The 19,646-nt window shown below is 39.2% G+C and overlaps 1 protein-coding gene and 1 long non-coding RNA gene across 5 annotated transcripts; both read left to right on the top strand.

Annotated features, from left to right (window-relative positions):
* Positions 1–12,665: 12,665 nt before the first annotated feature.
* LOC129775039 (uncharacterized) lies at positions 12,666–13,397 on the top strand. The gene is made up of 3 exons (XR_008742841.1): positions 12,666–12,783; positions 12,847–12,959; positions 13,027–13,397. It is a non-coding gene; the product is annotated as an uncharacterized LOC129775039 (long non-coding RNA).
* Positions 13,398–17,106: 3,709 nt separating this feature from the next.
* On the top strand, positions 17,107–19,188 carry LOC129775037 (5'-3' exonuclease PLD3-like). Of its 4 annotated transcripts, none has more exons than XM_055779209.1 (7): positions 17,107–17,361; positions 17,415–17,467; positions 17,517–17,699; positions 17,750–18,257; positions 18,318–18,449; positions 18,506–18,645; positions 18,705–19,188. In XM_055779209.1, the coding sequence occupies exons 1-7, from the start codon at positions 17,308–17,310 to the stop codon at positions 19,120–19,122; spliced, it is 1,488 nt and encodes a 495-aa protein (XP_055635184.1). In that variant the 5' UTR covers positions 17,107–17,307; the 3' UTR covers positions 19,123–19,188. The 4 variants fall into 4 exon arrangements, with proteins under 4 accessions (XP_055635184.1, XP_055635185.1, XP_055635187.1 ...); XM_055779210.1 differs by having other exon boundaries at positions 17,421–17,467; XM_055779212.1 differs by having other exon boundaries at positions 17,108–17,361; positions 17,421–17,467; positions 17,535–17,699.
* Positions 19,189–19,646: the final 458 nt, after the last annotated feature.

A 19,646-nucleotide genomic window follows, 5' to 3' on the forward strand; every position in this document is an offset into this window, starting at 1 on the left:
AATTAACACGTTGTGCGATGCTAAAACGATCCATATTGTAAAATGGCAGACATTCAACTAACGACATGACGCTTTGGTTGACAGCTATACGCGTACATTAGGAAAATCTGATCTGTACAAATTGTGTACAATTGATGGAAAAACATTGCCATCGGCTTGATTTTTGAAAAAATGCAGTCTTATTTAAGCTATGTTACCAACGCCAGTTTGTTGTGGAAACAGCAAATTTTAATCGCTGTTTCCACAACAGATTGGCGTTCATCCATCAATATATGCGAGAATCTGTTTCCAATTATTTTCTACAAAATGCCGCCGTTGAGCGTAGCATGAGGTTGCACTATGGAGAAAAGTTCTACACATTTTCCAACTTTGTAGCATGCGTCGAGCAGGCTAACGTAGTTGAGAAAACGATTTTAACAATTATGGACAGCACCGAATTTTCGAATCCAAAATGCAATTGGAAACATCCGTGTTGAATATGAAAATTATCAGAAATTATCCGATGTAAAGCAAATACAGTTTTCGCGAGGATATTTTAAGTTTTGTTATAAGATGCGTCTCGATGGAAAATTGAGAAGAGTGCAGCTGTTCACCAAATCCGACATTTACCCTTGATTTTATTTTGATTTTATGAATTTCAATCTTTGACGAGACTTTTAAACATAGCTTCTAAGTACATGATCTGTAGTTCTAAAACAAAATTGCTGTTATAAATGTAGCACTGCATGAGGATCGACTGTTTTTGATTAAAATATTTGGCATGACGAGATTTTAGGAAAAATGTTTTTTTACAGGACAGATGGCATGTAACTCTCATTGTGCTAAACGTCCAGTACGGAAGATGCTGTTATGTGAAATTTGCTGTCCTTGCTCGTTCATTCTATTGCCATCAGAACAGATCAAGCATCACATTCAAATTACGGCACATTATAAGAGAAATGGCGCTTACGCCACTCCGTTACGAAGCTTTTATGGGGTAATTTTTGACGTAGAACTACGTCTTTCAGGAAGGGTGCCAAATCAGAAAACAGGTCACGTTTTTATGAAATAAAGTTAACGTTAATAACTATTTTCACTGTGAACGATTTCTCATGATTTGCATACCAATCGAATTGGAAATTCACTAAGATTTGTTTGATATGCTATACATTACAATTAGCTAATCTCTAAATGGTTTGAATTCATGAAAACTGTAAGAACTTCCTTTTTCCCATACATTTGTTCTGCCGATTTGTGTGCTAACCCTACCCGTATTTCGAATGCTCATAACTCGAACATCTCTTAACAGATCGGAAAGATGTTTGCATCAATTGATAGAAAATATTTCTACGCGTCTATCACAATTAATAAAATGTTATTTTTCATGAGATGAACAATTGAATAACTGTAAAATGTCAAGCGTTATCTAAACGCCCTTACTGCCAAGGGTTGATTGGCCCGATTTACGGCTTCCCCAACACAGATTTCAAAATCGATGTACCTGTGGAAATCCGCTTTGCAAATATACATGCAAGTCGGGGGTATTTTTGTTCCCACCGAGCTTTGTTTCCCTAACACGGACTTCAAAATTAATGTGCCTGGGGGAATCCGTTATGGAAATACATGCAAGTCGGGGGTATTTTTCGGTGTTGAATACTTTTGTTCTCGCTTGTCGTTGTGCAGACCAGAATATGTTTCCCTAAAACGCACTTTTAGACTGAGAAGCCTGGGAAAATCGTCATTTCAGATACTAGAGGTGAATGAACTTTCGCGGTTCAAGAACTACGTAAACATGATATGAGCAATAATTTCAGAGGGAAATGTAAAATACAATGATTCTTGACAATTTTCCCGTTCACATATTTTGGTAGTCCCAGCCATCATATCAAACGTAAAGAGATGTTTATCAAATTTATTTGTAACGAATAACATAATCTATTACAAAAACTTCGATGCATTCTAAAAAAATATTCAAAGTGGTAAACAAGTGGATTGCTTAATATAATTGGGTAGTTCTACGTCGAAAATATGCGGTCGTGTCCTAGATACAACCTCTTATAATTTTTCACATTTCTGTAAAACTTCGCAGTCTATTGAAAGGATTTGACATTCTTTATCGATCTATACAATAAAAAGTAAAATGTCAATTTTTGCGCTTGTGTCACTTTGCGAGATCACGGCAGAGCATACAGGACCAATCTGAGAGGTCGTGTTGGCCGTGAAAAGTTTTTCATATCAAAGGTGAATATGAAAAAACCACTACAGTTTGCTAAGGCATATATAAACAGACCTAAGGAGTTCTGGAACAGGGTGTTTCATACGGATGAGCCGAAAACCAATCTCTTTGAATCGGATGGAAGCCAGATGGCGTGGAGGAAACCAGGATCTCCTCCGGTGCTCAAGATTCAGCATTAGGTAACCAAAGTAAAACACGGCGCTAGTGGTCAGTTGATGTATGGTACATTGGTGGCTTCTGGTATTGTAACTATGGAGTTTATCAATTCGGCGATGGACAAAATGGCTTAATTGCTTAATGGCTTAATAAATCTTCCTGAAACGTAACTTGCATTCTCCCGTTCAGAAATCAGGTCTCTATTGTGATTACTACTTTCGACAAAAAAATGACCCGAAGCAAACTGACTTCATGGTGAGGATATGCCTGCTCTATAGTGTCCCAATCAACACATAATACCTCCGCAATCACCGGACTTGAACATTATTGAGTATCTACAGTGGGAAATCAAGAACTATCTGAAGAATAAAAATCCAGGGAACGAAGCGGAACTCAAAACGACGATTACGGAGATCTGGGAGGCACTTCCGTCTACAGTGGCCAGAAATCTCGCCTCGGTGCTTGCAGGAACTGCTGGTCGCCAAAAGGGGGTCTTACCACATACCAGGGAAATTGATTTTTGTTATCTGTTAACATTTCTGAACTAATTCAATTTTACTTTTAAGAAAAACTTAAACTGTATACTCAATTTTGCCACGCCTTAATTGGAGATTTTTTGTTTGTGTTTCAAATATGGAGGAGAAATGTGAACATTTTATTTATTTTTTTATCCCTACATGAGTGTAAAATGGATCGATTTTACGATAAATATAAGTCGCATTTAGTTATTTACTTTTTAACCCCGAAAAACTGAAAAATAACAAACCAGCACGAGGTGTATACTTAATTTTGAGATAGACTGTATAAAACGGAAATTGGCAAAAAACGATTATGGTACAAGTAAGATTTGGAGGAGTAGTGTAATACAGCGCGGACTCGATTATATGCTCACACCATGTTTTTTTCAATCATGGGGTAAGGTGAAACCAGTGAAAATCGACTCTTTTCTAAACATTGCTGCAGATGCCGGACATAACTTGTCGATGATTGCTGTATGAATGTGAAATGATAAATAAAAAAAATTGGAATCATTCATATTTTGTTCCTCAGTATGATTTATGAGTACACAGACATGATACAAGTAAAACTTGTTAAGCGGTCGTTCAAATATTACGATACGCATTTTTTTACTATTTTAGACTCCCTGTTATCTAGAAATGATGATTTGCCTAAAAATGTTTATGTAGATTTATTAGGATTTATTTCTAAACAAGTTTACACAAGGCATCCCCTCCTCCCTTTCTGAGTGCGCTACGTAACATTTGAATATTTGAATGACCCCATAAAGCTTGTTAGTAGCCGTTTTGAGTTGTTCTATTTTGAAATTAAAGCGTCTAAAATAGTATCCTAGATGTTATTGTTTCGTATATTAAATCCTAGTATGTAGTGTCCATTTTGCGAGTATCAAACCATTCCCCCACATATCACGTGTATCAAGACCCTTTTTTCCAAATGTTTATATGTAATTCATTCAATTTAGTGTTTCATAAATTAGTTGTAGATAGTTCGAGAAGCGAAACCGCACATTAAACTCATGATAGTTCCGCGTTCCAACTTATCATGGTCCATTTTGGACGCAAGGTAAAAGTAAATAAAATTTTTATAATAAGCACGGATAAGACGACCGTACGATAAAACTATAGAATAAAAGTGGATAAACGCGGATCGAGACGACCGCACAAACGGGTATGGTCGTATGGGTACGACCGGATGGGTACAAAAGAAAATGGAAAGAAATGCGGATCGGGACGACCGTGTGGTGTAAAAATGGAAGTAAAAATATTTGCGGATCGGGGCGACCGCGTGAAAAAAATTATAATGATAAGAGTGCGGATCAGGACGACTGTGTTGTGTAAAAATTGAAGTGAAATTATTTGCGGATCGGGACGAGCGAGCAGAACAAGTACGGGCTCGGGACGACCGTATGGAGAACAGAACTTGACTCGATATTTTGTTCGTTAAATGTCACCAATTAGCCCATACATCTCAAAGGTGGTTCAAATGTTTTCTGTGGAGGAAAATACATTGAAACTTTTTTTTCGTCTCTTTTCATTCAATCCTTTTTTTTAGAAAAAAAACAGGAAGTGGGTTATATCTATGGTATAACTGCAATGGTGACGTAGGACTATCGTTGATTCAGTGAGCATTTGTTTGAAGTTGAATCTGAATCCATTCTGAATGATTGACCAAATGAATATTTGAGGTACTTCGAAAACGAGAGCTCTTTCGCTTGCATGTTATTTTCAATGCCAAGAGGAACTGTCAGATTATTTTGCAGCAGCGATATCTTTCCGGATTCTTCTCAAAGTCCACCACCAGTGGTTAATGCTAACTCGATAACCACCTGTTAATTGCACATGATTGAAAAACCACAAAATCAATTGTATTTGGTCGCAGTATTATATGGATAGAAAACGTTAAAATAAACTCTTTCGCTTGAATGTAATTTTCAATTCCCAAGGGATCTGGCAGATTATTTTTCAGCAACGATAATATCTTTCCGGAATCTTCTCGATGCTGGATGGCAACCAAACAAAAATAGTTCCGCGCGTGTATGTGTGTGTGGTGGCTGCTCCGATGTCTCAATCGGAACCGTTTTTCGGTGCTGATACTCTCTTGGTCACCTTCTTTTCTTCTCCTGTCTCCTGCCTCCTGGCTTTTCTGCCCTCCCCCACAGTTCCAAACAAACTGCATGTCTTTCAGATTAGGTCAGGCTAGGTAATGAATCCCTCGATCCCTTGATTCCTCGCCGAAAAGAATAATTTTCAGAAGCTTTCCTGTTAATTGCGATCAATTGAAAAATCACAAAACCAAATGTATTTGGTTGCATTGTTATATGGATAGAAGACATTAGAATAAACTCTTTCTCATCAATGAAATTTTAAATTCCCAGGGGAACTGACAGAGTATTTTTCAGCAACGATTAGTTCTTTCCTGATTTTCCTCGATACTCGAAGCCCACCAGTGGTTAATGCTAACTCAATAACCACCTGTTAATAGCACTTAATTGAAAAATATTTGGTCGCAGTGTTACATGGATAGAAAACATTAAAATGAACTCTTTCGCATGAATGTATTTTTCAGTTCTCAGGGGAACTGGCAGATTATTTTTCAACAACGATTGCATCTTTCCTGAAATTTCTCGATGCTGAATGGCATCCAAACGAAAATAGTTCCGCGCGTGTATGAGTGTGTGTTGGCTGCTCCGATGTTTCAAGCGGAACCGTTTGTGGCATCACTCTCCTCCTGATGGATACCCTTTCGGCCTAAGGTGCACAAACAGGCTCTTGGTGACACCGTTCATCCGCACTTTCATGATAAACGAAGAGCTTCACCACAACAGCGACAACATGCTCCAATCACTGTTCAATTATAACTGAGTGAATTTCCGAGTGGCGTTCGCATATATACCGATTGGTGATTTCAATAGCCTGTTTTGAAAGCAATTTTAAGACTATTGAAACAAGATTTTGGATCAAAAAGTAACAAGTATATAACGCGTAGACATTTTATCTATAGAATGAAGTGTTAATAATACCATTTCGTTCAGCTGTTTAGGAGCTATTAACGCTCAAAATCTCGGTCTCCGGCGTAACGCTTTCGTTTTCGAAACTTTGATTTTACACCCCGGTAGAGAAATGAAAGACGTAGTCCTACGTCAAAAGATATTTGGCATGCCCAGTTGTGGCAACACGGGTATCGTCAGTTTAGCGATCAAGTAGGCTGGGCACTCGATACATTTTTCACCACTTATCAGCAGGCAGTCACCGTTCGGCTTCGGGTAGTCTCCGATTATCCCGCGGACGCTCAACGACACACAATAACTTTAAGTAGTGTTGAGATATTAACAAGTTCTGCATCGCAAAATATTTGTATTAGTAAGCTCTAGAAGCTTACTCTTCTAAGGATAGTTTGCATGTAGAATTTGAAATATAAAAGTCAAAACAAAAAAACAGGTTTTTTCATGGTGACCCTAAGGCCGATTACACATTATCCGGTTTCTGCCGGACCGGTTTGAAACCCAAATGGCAAATTTCGATCGGACCAACCTTTTTACGGCGCCGTGATGCAGCCGTCTACAGCGACTGCAATGTCCGGTGACCGGACAAGCATTATACGCGATGACCGTAGAATAGTGTCGACGTCTGGTGGAGACATCGTTTTGGGAAAGCAAATCATTCTCTATAAGATTATCACACCTCAAGACAGTTTTAAGTTGTTTAAATTTTTAATGAAAACTTTTACTTCATATTATTTGATTGCTCAGAACCTGTGGTATTGATTCTTCCTTAACCATTTTTGTATAGTTTTCTTGATATTTTAACTAAAACTCATCATTGTAATATACAATCATTATCAGACACAATTATTGTTCAGGAGGTTTCCCAACTTGCAAAAGAACGTATTACTTTATTACATAAAGAACACATTTCATGAGAAGAAGTTAATTTTCATTCATAGTTTTTATTTTAAGATATGTGTTTAATGCACCTGAAAATCCATTATCACTATCATTTCCCAAAAGCGGAGCACGAAACTCCATGCCATGAAAGCGAATTGACAGTTGTTTGTCATGTCTGTTAGTATTAGTACAATTCAGGCAATTTTTCGTCTAATGTAATATTATGTGTGCACTATTGACGTTTGTTTGTTGATTTTGAAACCAGTTGATAATTTGCAAGTGATATGGATGCTGAAATTTTGACGTAGGACTACGTCTTTCATTTATATACCGGGGTGTAAAATCAAAGTTTCGAAAACGAAAGCGTTACGCCGGAGACCGAGATTTTGAGCGTTAATAGCTCCTAAACAGCTGAACGAAATGGTATGATTAACACATCATTCGAAAGATAAAATGTCTACGCGTTATATACTTGTTACTTTTTGATCCAAAAACTTGTTTCAATAGTCTTAAAATTGCTTTCAAAACAGGTTATTAAAATCACCAATCGGTATATAAGCGAGCGCCACTCGGAAATTCACTCAGTTATAATTGAACAGCGATTGGAGCATGTTGTCGATGTTGTGGTGAAGCTCTTCGTTTATCATGAAAGCGCGGATGAACGGTGTCACCAAGAGCCTGTTTGTGCACCTTAGGCCGAAAGGGAATCCATCAGGAGGTGAGTGATGCCACAAACGGTTCCGCTTGAAACATGGGAGCAGCCAACACACACACACACACACATACACGCGCGGAACTATTTTCGTTTGGATGCCATTCAGCATCGAGAAATTTCCGGAAAGATTCAATCGTTGTTGAAAAATAATCTGCCAGTTCCCCTGAAAACTGAAAAATATATTCATGCGAAAGAGTTCATTTTAATGTTTTCTATCCATGTAACACTGTGACCAAATATTTTTCAATTAAGTGCTATTAACAGGTGGTTATCGAGTTAGCATTAACCACTGGTGGGCTTCGAGTATCGAGGAAAATCGGGAAAGAACTAATCGTTGCTGAAAAATACTCTGTCAGTTCCCCTGGGAATTGAAAAATACATTGATGAGAAAGAGTTTATTTTAATGTTTTCTATCCATATAACAATGCAACCAAATACATTTGGTTTTGTGATTTTTCAATCGATCGCAATTAACAGGAAAGCTTCTGAAAATTATTCTTTTTCGGTGAGGAATCAAGGGATCGAGGGATTCATTACCTAGCCTGACCTGACCTGAAAGACATGCAGTTTGTTTGGAACTGTGAGGGTGGGCAGAAAAGCCAGGAGGCAGGAGGCAGGAGGAGAAGAGAAGGTGACCAAGAGAGTATCAGCATCGAAAAACGGTTCCCCGGGAAGACATCGAAGCAGCCGCCACACACACATACACGCACGGATTTTTTTTCGTTTGGATGCCATTCAGCATCGAGAGAATTCCGGAAAGATTCAATCGTTGCTGAAAAATAATCTGCCAGTTTCCCTGGGAATTGAAAAATACATTCACGTGAAAATGTTTATTTTAATGTTTCCTATCTATGTAAAACTGCGATCAAATACAGTTGGTTTTGTGTTTTTTCAATCAAGTGCAATTAACAGGTCGTTATCAAGTTAGCATTAACCACTGGTGGTGGACTTCGAGAAGAATCCGGAATGATGTCATCGTTACTGCTAAATAATCTGCCAGTTCCCTTGGAATTGAAAATTATGTTCAAGCGGAAGAGTTTTTTTTAATGTTTTCTATCCACATAGTACTTCTGCGATCGAATACATTTGGTTTTGTGATTTTTCAATCAAGTGCATCTAATTAGCAGGAAAGCTTCTGAAGATTATTCTCCCCCATCAGTAGAATATTTTCGTATCGAATACAGTTCGCGCGCGCAATGGAAAATGTTTCGCATCGCTAAAATCATATAATTTTCAATTATTGCTCAGTCGCCGAAAGTTTCAAACTCAAAGAGTTCATTTGCCTCTAGTTTGCCTTCCAAATTTCCATCGTAAACCACACCTTCTTTCGATTCAGTCACGGACAAAAAGCATACTTAAGGGATATTGTGGTGGTGAAACGCATTCAAGGTGCTACTGACATTCAACCGATTCGGTCGTGTTTTTGGCGCCCCTTGGAAAAGAGTATAGAAAAATAGGAGTTTTCTGCTTACAGCCTTTCTTAAGGCTTATTATATGTGCTAACAAGATTTTGTAACAGCTTTGCAGAGCAGCAGAAGGACAAAATCATCATAAGGATTACATTTTGCCGCAACGGCGGTTAATTTCTCGTTCTCCCACATCTCTTCCATCATCCGTTGCATCTATTTAACGGCGAAAAAGGGGCGCGCTTTTTAGCGTTCCCCACGCTACTTTTTGCAGGTTTCAGAACGTTCTCGCGGCAGTGATTAGGGGTTTTTCACGTTGCTAGCATTTGTGTTTTGGGACATGAAAAGTGAGTGCGATAAGAAGTTAGGAAGAAAAGTGAAATAGGAAAATAAAAAGAAAATTAATGTGAACTATTTCTAGGAAAATAGTCTGATAGGCTGAAGATCATAGGTAGAAAAGTGAAAGTAAGGACACTTACTGTTTGTGCTCTTGTGCTTATTTCGTGTGTTTTCTCCCAGTGAGGGCTTTTTCCTGGTCACATCCAGAAGTATTAGCCTTTCTCACAAGAGTTCTAGTGAACAGTTTGACCATTTTGCCGGCTATACCCAGGGTATAGCCAGGCGACAAAATGCCTTCCAGTAGCTCCGGGCCTCCAGGAGGCCGATCTACCAATCTGTATCAGGGGAAGTCTACCAGGCCGCCCCTCCCAAGGTGGATTGATCCGGAGTGTGTTCCTCTGGAAATTTTACTTCTTCGAGCTAAAGGGGACAATGTCCTCCCCACCAACCCGTTTACTGTCAGCAAAACGATCAAATCATCTTTAAATGAGGCCAGACCTCAAAGAGACGACAAGAACAGGATCCAATACATCCTTCCAGTACGAAACCAGGAACATTTAGGTAAGCTTCTTGAAATTACTAAATTGATTGACAACACTCCAATTGAGATAATTAGCCATCCGGTACTCAACCAACGCAAATGCGTTATCACTTGCCGTGATGTTTTAGATTTAACCGAGTCTGAACTGGCAAAGGAGCTTGCAGATCAGAAAGTGATCAACGTCAAGCGAATTACCAGAAAAGATAATGATGCAATTATACTAACTCCGACGCTTATTTTGACAATTCGCGGAACAGTAATCCCCGAATTTATCTACTTCGGTTTCATTCGTGCTGGGGCAAGGAATTTTAATCCAAATCCCATGCAATGCTTTCAATGCTTCCGCTTTGGACACACCACTAAACGGTGTATGCGTGACAATCCACTATGCATTAATTGCGACCAAGAGCACCAAATAAAAAAGTCAGGAAATAAAATTTCTTCTGCATATTGTGTCAACTGCAAGGGTAATCATTCCTCTTCTAGTAGGATGTGCCCAGTATGGATAATTGAAAATAAAATTACCAAAATACGTATTGACCAGGGAATTTCCTACAAGGAAGCCCGAGAAATCTTCAATTTCCAGAATAATGAAACTACCTACCAGTGTCCTTAAAGACAGACTGGACATTGCTAAATATGCTGTTGGCGGCTGCACACAGTGCAAATGCCAATGCACTTCTAATAATTCCCCTCAGGATGAGAGCCCATCCGTCCATTCCGAAGATAAATCGGTTAACTCAAATGAAGAATCGGAAGAAGATTCGGAAGTATCAGAAGATGAAGAAGAGGAACAGAAAAATATGGAAACCGAAGAAGAACAGAATAGGGAAACTAATGAGGATTCGGACAATTCAATGGAATATATAGAAATGAAGAAAAAGAATAAAAGGAAAATTTCAAACAAGGGAACATCTTCAGAAAAACATAAGTCTTCTGATGAGGAAAATAAACAAACTAAAGAAAGTCAAAGGAAACGTACACGAAACGAACATACAACTGAAAGAACCAACACTCACAACAACCAAAACACACACGCTAGCAATAGACACTCACACACTAATAATCAACAATCACAGGCTGACAGTTCAAGCCAATCTACTCCAACCAAAAATAACATCAACACTAACAACACTCACAACAGGAAAAATTCTAGCCCCCCAAAGGGTAATAATAGAACAAATAAATAATTTCTTTCATTAAACCTACGCTGTAATCATTACATTATTATAACCTTTACTTTTCAGCATTCTTACAACAATTCTACGATTATCTTAGTTAAATTGAGAGGCCAGGAGTTATCATCCGCTTTATTATTGAAGAGGGTAGAGCGAATGATGCTCCAAATCTCTCATGCTAGATATATGTTATCTATTTCTCACCATACTTTCCATCAAATCGAAAGACCTGGAGCCACCGCCTTATTGAGGGAGAGGTAGGACGGAGGGCGGTCTCTAGGCATCTATATTATATTTAATCGAATTATTTCTTTAAATAACTTTCACATCATAATCGTAAGACCGGAAACTGACTTTCACCTTATTTTTGGAGATGGTAGGGTGAGTGGCGGATCCTAGTCTAATATTATATTTTACTCTAAAGGCCGGGAGTTGTCCTCCATTTCACTCAGTGGGATGGATGGCGATTCCTGACACTCAATACTTTTTAAATACATATAAATATGTATATGTGTATACATGTACATATAAAATAAAATAAAATTAAATAAAATATATATACATATAAAAAAATGAATAAAATACTGACAAATGCCAACTAACTAATTTACAATTTCAGAAGCCATACCTTCCCACTCCTTCCCCTTTTCCTACCCATGTCACTCCTCCCTCATCCATTCATTTTAATCCCACCCAGATCCTTTCCACTCCTTTCCTTCCTATCCTCCTGAAAAGGGCCTTTTTGTGTTTTTTGTTTTCGGAACACGCCTTTCACTTGAAGTCTAGGGCAATTGTGCTTCGTTACCGCTTTGGTCCTCGGATCAGTAAATATTTACTTCCCTTTACAGCTTATATTAAATATCTTATGAAGCATAGGATTCCTTCCTACCTTCTTCTTGAATCGAGAGTCGAGCGGACAGATCTGATGGGTGATTTTTTGTTTTTGGTTTCCCTTTCGCCAGCCCCCTCTGGGCTGGTTTTATTGTGGCTCTTCACTGGGCTAGAGGCGAATGAACTGCAAAGTTTAAAGCCTCTTAAAAACAAAGAAGAAGAAGAAGAAACGCATTCATTTTTCGTGAGAACATCGACAAGACAACATTGTTACTGAACGAGTTGAACGAGCTGGACGGCGAGGGATCAAGGGATTCATTATCATTAAGAGAAGAGAAAACGACCGAGAGAATACCAGCATCGAAAATTGGTTCCGCTTGAGACATCGGAGCAACCGTCACACACACACACACACACACACACACACACGCGCGCAACTCTTTACGTTTGCTGATTATCGAGAAGAATCCGGAAAGAAGTGACCGTTGCTGAAAAATAATCTATCAGTTCCCCTTGGAATTGCAAATTACATTCGAAAGAGTTGATTTTAACGTTTTCTATCCATATAATACTGCGACCAAATACAATTGATTTTGTGGTTTTTCAATCAAGTGCAATTAACAGGTGGTTATCGAGTTAGCATTAACCACTGGTGGTGGACTTCGAGAAGAATCCGGAAAGATATCGCTGCTGCAAAATAATCTGCCAGTTCCTCTTGGCATTGAAAATAACATGCAAGCGAAAGAGCTCTCGTTTTCGAAGTGCCTCAAATATTCATCTTCAACTCCAAACAAATGATCACTGAATCAACGATAGTCCTACGTCACCATTGCGGTTATACCATAGATATAACCCACTTCCTGTTTTTATTTCACTTCTTCAACAACTACCAGTGTTGTGGAACTAATTCTGTGATGCAAGTTTCTGCTCAAAAAGAAGCAATGGTCACAGGTGCACGATGTCATCATTTTGCATATTGCCACGGACTGTGTTATTAACGGTGAGTGGTGTCTTTTGACAAGCAGATCGAGTTATTTAATTGACTTCTATTTTTTGTTCACAGGCAACATCCCTTATCTGAAATAATTATTGAACGAGTTCGGGGATGTCAAACAAATCTTCAATCGGTTCATGGAGGGGCGGATTTCGAGCGGCTTTATCGAGCTGAATGAGAAGGTTAGTTTTTGTTAATTTGAACACACTAAAAATAATTCTCTCGTCTAATATTCTTTGGGTATTCCAGTTTGACCTGACCGGCGACGCGATCGACGACGAGACCAAGGCACTCCAGCCAAAACTGTCAGATATGTGCTCTGTGGTCTAAATGTTCCAATGCCCGACGCCAAAGCATCGGTTCTGTCAGAACGAAATTCCAGCTTATCTGATTCGGTCATTCTTTGCCCCGGATCCGCGTATTGATAGCTGTGATGCGAATTGGGCTCGAGAAGCTGCCCCTGCCCCAGGATTACGTGCTCGAGGAATTGCGGCATATGTTGAGCTCGTTCTTCGACGAGGATCAGCGGAAGCAGCAATGGAATAGTGTTTGAACGAATTATGTTATTTTATTCGTAATTTGTTTACTGTATTAGTGAAATAAGAAAAAAAAACTCTAGAATGAATGGATGTGTATACATTCTCTTGTAGGTAAATTCCAAAATAATCACAGGAAGTGAACACATTATACATATAAATAAATAGTGTCTCTGGCTTGTAACGGAATGTTATTATTATTGGTTCATCAAATTGCACTTTTATCTAACCGTGTTTCTGAGACTGTTGAAAAATTATGTGGCAACAGAGCGTGTGAAATAAATCATACTATTCGTGTATGCTTGGAAACGAAATAATTATGCGTATGAATGAATAAACCGCAGCTGGACTAAAGTTAGTTTTTTAAACGTATTCTGAAGTGGGGCGGAAGTATTCACGATAGGTACGGTAAGAACGCCGTTATGATGCAGGATGTGTGTAATTTCCGTGAGGCCTGGTCTCACTTTGATCATGCTCATGGTGTGCTACACTCCAACATTCGGTCTTATGTGATTTCCAAGGAACATACATATGAGAACGCTTGTGGTTGCCGCAGCAGCTGTGGGTTTAAGGTTTTCCGTCTGCACTCAGCTGCATGTAACCGGAATATTTGAAGCAATGTTTACCTGTCAAATCCACATATAAATAAATGCATATATGTGTTTGTGAGAGATGTACGGTTTTGTGTAGCGCGAGGTCTCTTTCACATTGTTGTCCGGTTTTCCGTCCAAACCCAGCGGCGCTTTTTGAAACCGTTCCGGCTGAAACCGGATAATGTGTAATCGGCCTAACGCAACTTAGAAAAAAACGTTATATTAAAAACATAACTAATGTTCTGTCCGACACTGTATACTAAAAACATGGTGCTTCAATTTACACAATGGTGCTTCAATTTATTTATACCTTAACGATGTAAATTTAAGCCTCAAGTGTCTGAAACTTTCATATGCGAATGACTTTGAATTGTTTCTCCCAGTAAATTGCATCGAAGAAGCTGAGTTTTTACAACAGCAATTAGACATATTCGCGAATGGTGCGTAACCAACAGGATGTTTGTAAACCCATCAAAGTGTTCAGTCATTTCATTCTCACGCAAGTGTTCGTCAGTAAGCTTTGAATATAAGCTGCATGGTGTTTTACTTGACCGAGTCGACACCATCAAAGACCTCGGGATGATGTTGGATTGTAAATTAACCTTTCGAAACCATATATCCTACATCGTATCTGAAACGTCTAAAACACTTTCGCGTCACAAAGGAATTCAAGGACGTACACTGCATTAAGGCTCTCTATTGTTCATTGGTACGCTCGATCCTTGAATATGCATGCGTGGTTTGGTCATCGTATTACCAGAATAATGTTCAGCGAATTGAGTCGATACAGCGGAAATTCGTTCGTTTCGTCATTTGCCGTGGAATGATCCAATAAACCTCCCTAGATACGAGAATCGCTGCAAATTGATTGGACTGGACTCATTAGCTTCACGTAGGAACGTTGCCAGAGCCCTATTTACCTTGGACTCAATTATGTCGAACATCGATTGTCCTGAGCTCCTTCGGTTGATTAACTTCAACATAAATCACCGTAATTTACGATCTCAGAACTATTTATACATCACATCAACCCGAACAAATTACGAGTATAATGAACGTATATCTAGCATGTGCCGCATATTTAACCGTTGTAGTGTCTGTTTTTATTTCCATTTGTCTCGTTCGTCCCTCAAAAAAATGTCTTCTATTGCTCTTAGTTAACATGATTAGTTACAGTAGTTGTAGTTTGTAGTGGTAGTATTATAAGTAGTAGGAGTAGTAGTCATGAAGCATTAGGGCATCTATGTATAGCCTGTTGTCTTTGTGAATAAAGAATAACAATAATAATTTATTTGTTTTGTTCCAAGAAATTTAAAACATATGAGGTTAAAACAATAGCCATTCATTAAAAAATGCGTTTTTCAGTTTTTCATTTCGGCTATTTCGAGTGTTGTGTCAATCGATTTTTGAAGAAAATTGATTGTTATTTTGATATTTTGTGTTTTTGGATCCTGGTAAGTATTTATCATGTAAATGTAAGGTTTTAATTCTGGAATTCTAGTTGCAGTAAACGAACAATGGGTCGCGCGCATAATTGCACAGAAAAACAGCGGATGGTCATCGAAAAATGTCCAAGGCTAGCAGCAGCCAACCCGAAATCCCAGAGTACTTGGGATGATCCAAAACCTTCGTGTTGAATGCCCTTCCACGACCGCAAAATACCCGAAACGACTGAACGCCCAACAAAAAGGACCGCGTAGGATGACTCTGCCATAAAGCGAGCCTCCAAGAAAGATCCCTTCAAAACCTCGAAAAAGATCCAGGACGAACTGAGCTTGTCCGTGAGTTCCCGGACTGTCGGTGTAAACGGTGAAGTCGAAGAATAAACAGCAACTGTAGGACAGGCTCCAAGCTTGTTGGAACGCCATTCCGGTCACCACGTGCCAGAAGCTGGTGTAATCCATGCCGAACTTGGTGCGTGAAGTGATGCCCAGACTCGTCGTTTCTTGGTTCTATCTTGACCAAAATCTTGCTTCACGTCATCCAGCAGCATAAATTCAAGTGGATTTCCAGAATCTACATTCTGTCCGACAGTGTCACGGATCAGCCGCTTTTTTCTGGTCACTTCAACATATTTTAGCCCTTTAGAGACATGATGTTGCTCAAAATTGAGAAAGTAATCTTCTGGAATACTATCCCTGAACGGTGTCTTGATGAAGTTTTCCGTTAGATACTGTTCCAGAGCGAAGATTGTCTCCTTTTTACTTGCCACATTTCTCTTTAGTGTTGATGCTATTCTTAATCCTACTTTGGAAGGAATAACAGTAGATCTTCTTATGCTGCTCTTCATGCCACCCAAACCTTTAACATGTCGAAACAAAGTTGGTTCCGGTATGACGCAAATTCGTGCCGATTCCCCTTGTGTCATTGATTGTGCTCGCACAACAGCGCTGCAACAACAATATAGTTAGTTAACAACAATATATATCGTTCTCCTAACGTACTTTCAGACCATGATAGACAAAAAGTGCGGTTCACAAGTGAAAATTTGTGGCATACCTTTCTTTCAATTTGCTCCGTTATATGCGTTTCATCTTACGCCGGCCGTTGAAAAGCAAGGGATAAGTGAAAAAAAAATAAAAAATCTTGAATAGTAAATATTTCCCTCGTAGATTTCTTCAACTGAAATCCACCAAGTCAACATCCAGTAACTACCCATTGAGTTTTTAGAAACCATAAATTACGTGAAAACTGTTTTTGGAACGGATTAAGTTGACTTCAAAAAGTTCGGATTTAATTTTACGAACGAGAAAAAACAAACAGTACAATGGAACACGACCAGACGCTTCAATTTTCCGTTTATGGCAGTCAGCTCGAGTATTTAGTGGATCTGTATCCTAAAAAAAATATCATGGCAGATGAAAAGTTCCGACAATAGTCACGACTTCCGTTTTAACTTACTCCGGTGTACCTTATGTAGTTTTTTAAACACGCTCTAATCAAAAGTTGGTGTATAAAAATTCAATTCATTTAAAAAATCATATTATAACTAGTTTTTTTTTTCAGATAACGTTATACATTTTCTTCAAAAAATTGGTTCTTTTGTGCGTAACCTCATGGAATGGGTCATAGGCGTTTATCTATTTTGACCATTTAGGACGCTCACAACCAACTGTGCAAGCAGTATGGGACATATGGGAAATGAACACACAAAGTCGTGTTATTTACGTTTGCGTGTGTATTTATTTATTCTCATTCATAACATCGTATACTATAAAACAGATAAGAGAGAGCCATATTTACTCATCATGACTTTTGGCCATATTTGTAACTTTTCCTTTGTTTGACAAGGATTCATTATTAACTACCTTTGCGCTGGGATACTTTCTGCTATCACATTACACCATATGATATGCATTTAGTGCGTCTCGGGTAAAGATTAAAGTGGAATTGAGTACGAAATGAAGATACAACTACCATTGCGCGCACAGCGCGGAGAATCGTCGATTATGGAGGTAGGTTTCATATGGTGTACCATAGTTCTTTATAACAATACTCGCTTTTTAAGGCTCAGTCTGGTGAAGAGGATAGCTTTCAATGGGACGATGGCGAAAAACGAAGGTAAAATTTGTTGGCTTCTGAACTACTGGCTACTGAACAACTTATTCAGGCTGGAATCACTCAACAGGTGGACGCTTCGCAGTTGGTGCCAACCCTCGTTAGTTCCTATTTCAATAATACTTGTTCTTATAGTAATGGTGGTTTTGTTGCCACTGTTAGATAGCAATGGAAAGGGCTACCTCCGATCAAAAGTGAAACGCGTTACGAAAGATGTTTGCTCGGAAGGATGCAAGTGAGTTTTGTATAAATACTAATCGAACTACTAAATTACTCCGCGTCTAGTATACAGTTAGTGGAGAGTATACCTGAAGGATTGATTTATCCAGCTGGAAGTCCAACATTTATGTCAACTTACGATGCTTGGAAGCACTTACTCGAGCTGGGCAAAAACACGCTCGAAATAGGATCCTTTTATTGGACCCTCAGACGGGACGAAGTCTATAATCACTCGAGCGCATGGCAAGGTGAAGACATATTTAAAACCATTGGCGATAAAGGAAAATCTGGTAATATTTCGATAAAAATCGCCCAGAGTATACCCACGTCGGCAAATCCGGACATTGAGACGGGAATATTTGAAAGCATGCATGCGGCAAAAGTGCGCTCGGTAAACTTTCCACGCCTGTTCGGGGGTGGAGTACTCCACACCAAAGTTTGGATAGCAGATAGAATGCATTTCTATGTGGGCAGTGCGAACATGGACTGGCGATCGTTGACTCAAGTCAAGGAGCTCGGAGTATTGGCTATTAACTGTTCCTGTTTGGCAACTGATATAGCCAAAATATTCGATGTAATGACACGAACTTTGTTCTAGATACGCGTGATGAAAACCGATTTTCAAACTTCACAGGTTTACTGGGATATGGGAGTTCCTAACGCTCAAATTCCTTCGCAGTGGCCCAGTGCTTATTCCACTAAATACAACATGGATAATACTCTGTCCGTTGAAACGAATAAGTTCAAAGTGGACACCTATTTTTCAGTAAGTGATCCTTTTGTGGGTTTCAATCGGTGAAATTAATACTTTCCATGTAACAGAGTTCACCTCCTCCGATGTCTACCAAGGGTCGCTCCCATGATTTGGATGCCATCACCGACGTGATTCGACGGGCGGAAAAATTCATTCACATATCAGTAATGGATTATTTTCCACTTACGCTATATACCGCCAAACCCCAGTGAGCAGAGCCTTCCTTCAACAATGACCTTTTTTTTCAAACGCAGTTCTAAATTACAGATATTGGCCAATTATCGATGATGCCCTGCGAAAAGCAGCAATCGAACGGAAAGTTTCCATCCGAATGCTGATTTCGCACTGGAAACACTCACGTGGATCCGAGCAATACTTTTTGAACTCGCTCAAAGCCCTTTCGGGAAGTGTAGCCGGTGTGCAGATTGAAGTGAGGCGATTTATTGTCCCAGCGAGCGAGGATCAGGGAAAGATACCATTTGGAAGAGTGAATCACAATAAGTACATGGTTACTGATAACACTGCTTACATCGGTACTTCTAACTGGTCGGGTGACTACTTCATTGATACCGCTGGAATCGGTATGATTATGTCCTCTTCCCCATCCAATGGCACCATAGTGCAAGACCTTCAAGCGGTTTTCGAGCGAGATTGGAACAGTGAATACGCCGTTGATGTTGATTAATCCGGACTAGTTTTATTAGATCGAATTGCACAATTTTTCCGAACAACTATACCGAATTAAATACTAGCTCATTTGTTCTTTGACAGTCCGAAACCGCTTTAAATATAATTGTTTTCGTCTCTGATACCACTACTGGTTTCGTTATGAAGTTATTGGGGCTGCCCACATACCACGTGGACAGAAAAAGCACTATTTTAGACACCCCCCTCCCCCTCCGTGGACAAACGTGGACATTTCCTATACCCCTCCCCCTGTTGTCCACGTGGACAATTCTTAACTCGGACATTTTGTAGCATAAACTGACGTAAACTGGCTGAGCTGCTTAAGTTTTGGAGAAAATCAAACAATGAAATCAAGGGCTTCGTTAGTGGAATTGAGTTAGTCGAAATCATCGAAGAAAAGCTAAAGCGAAACAATACCTCAGTGAAAAATCGATATGGATATCATGCTGTTCAAAATACTAAAATGGTGTGTGGGGTTATGTAGTTTTGATTTGATCAACACCTAAATTGCTCAAACTAATA

Source organism: Toxorhynchites rutilus, chromosome 3, assembly GCF_029784135.1.
Source record: "Toxorhynchites rutilus septentrionalis strain SRP chromosome 3, ASM2978413v1, whole genome shotgun sequence".
In the NCBI taxonomy this organism is placed as follows: Eukaryota; Metazoa; Arthropoda; class Insecta; order Diptera; family Culicidae; genus Toxorhynchites; species Toxorhynchites rutilus.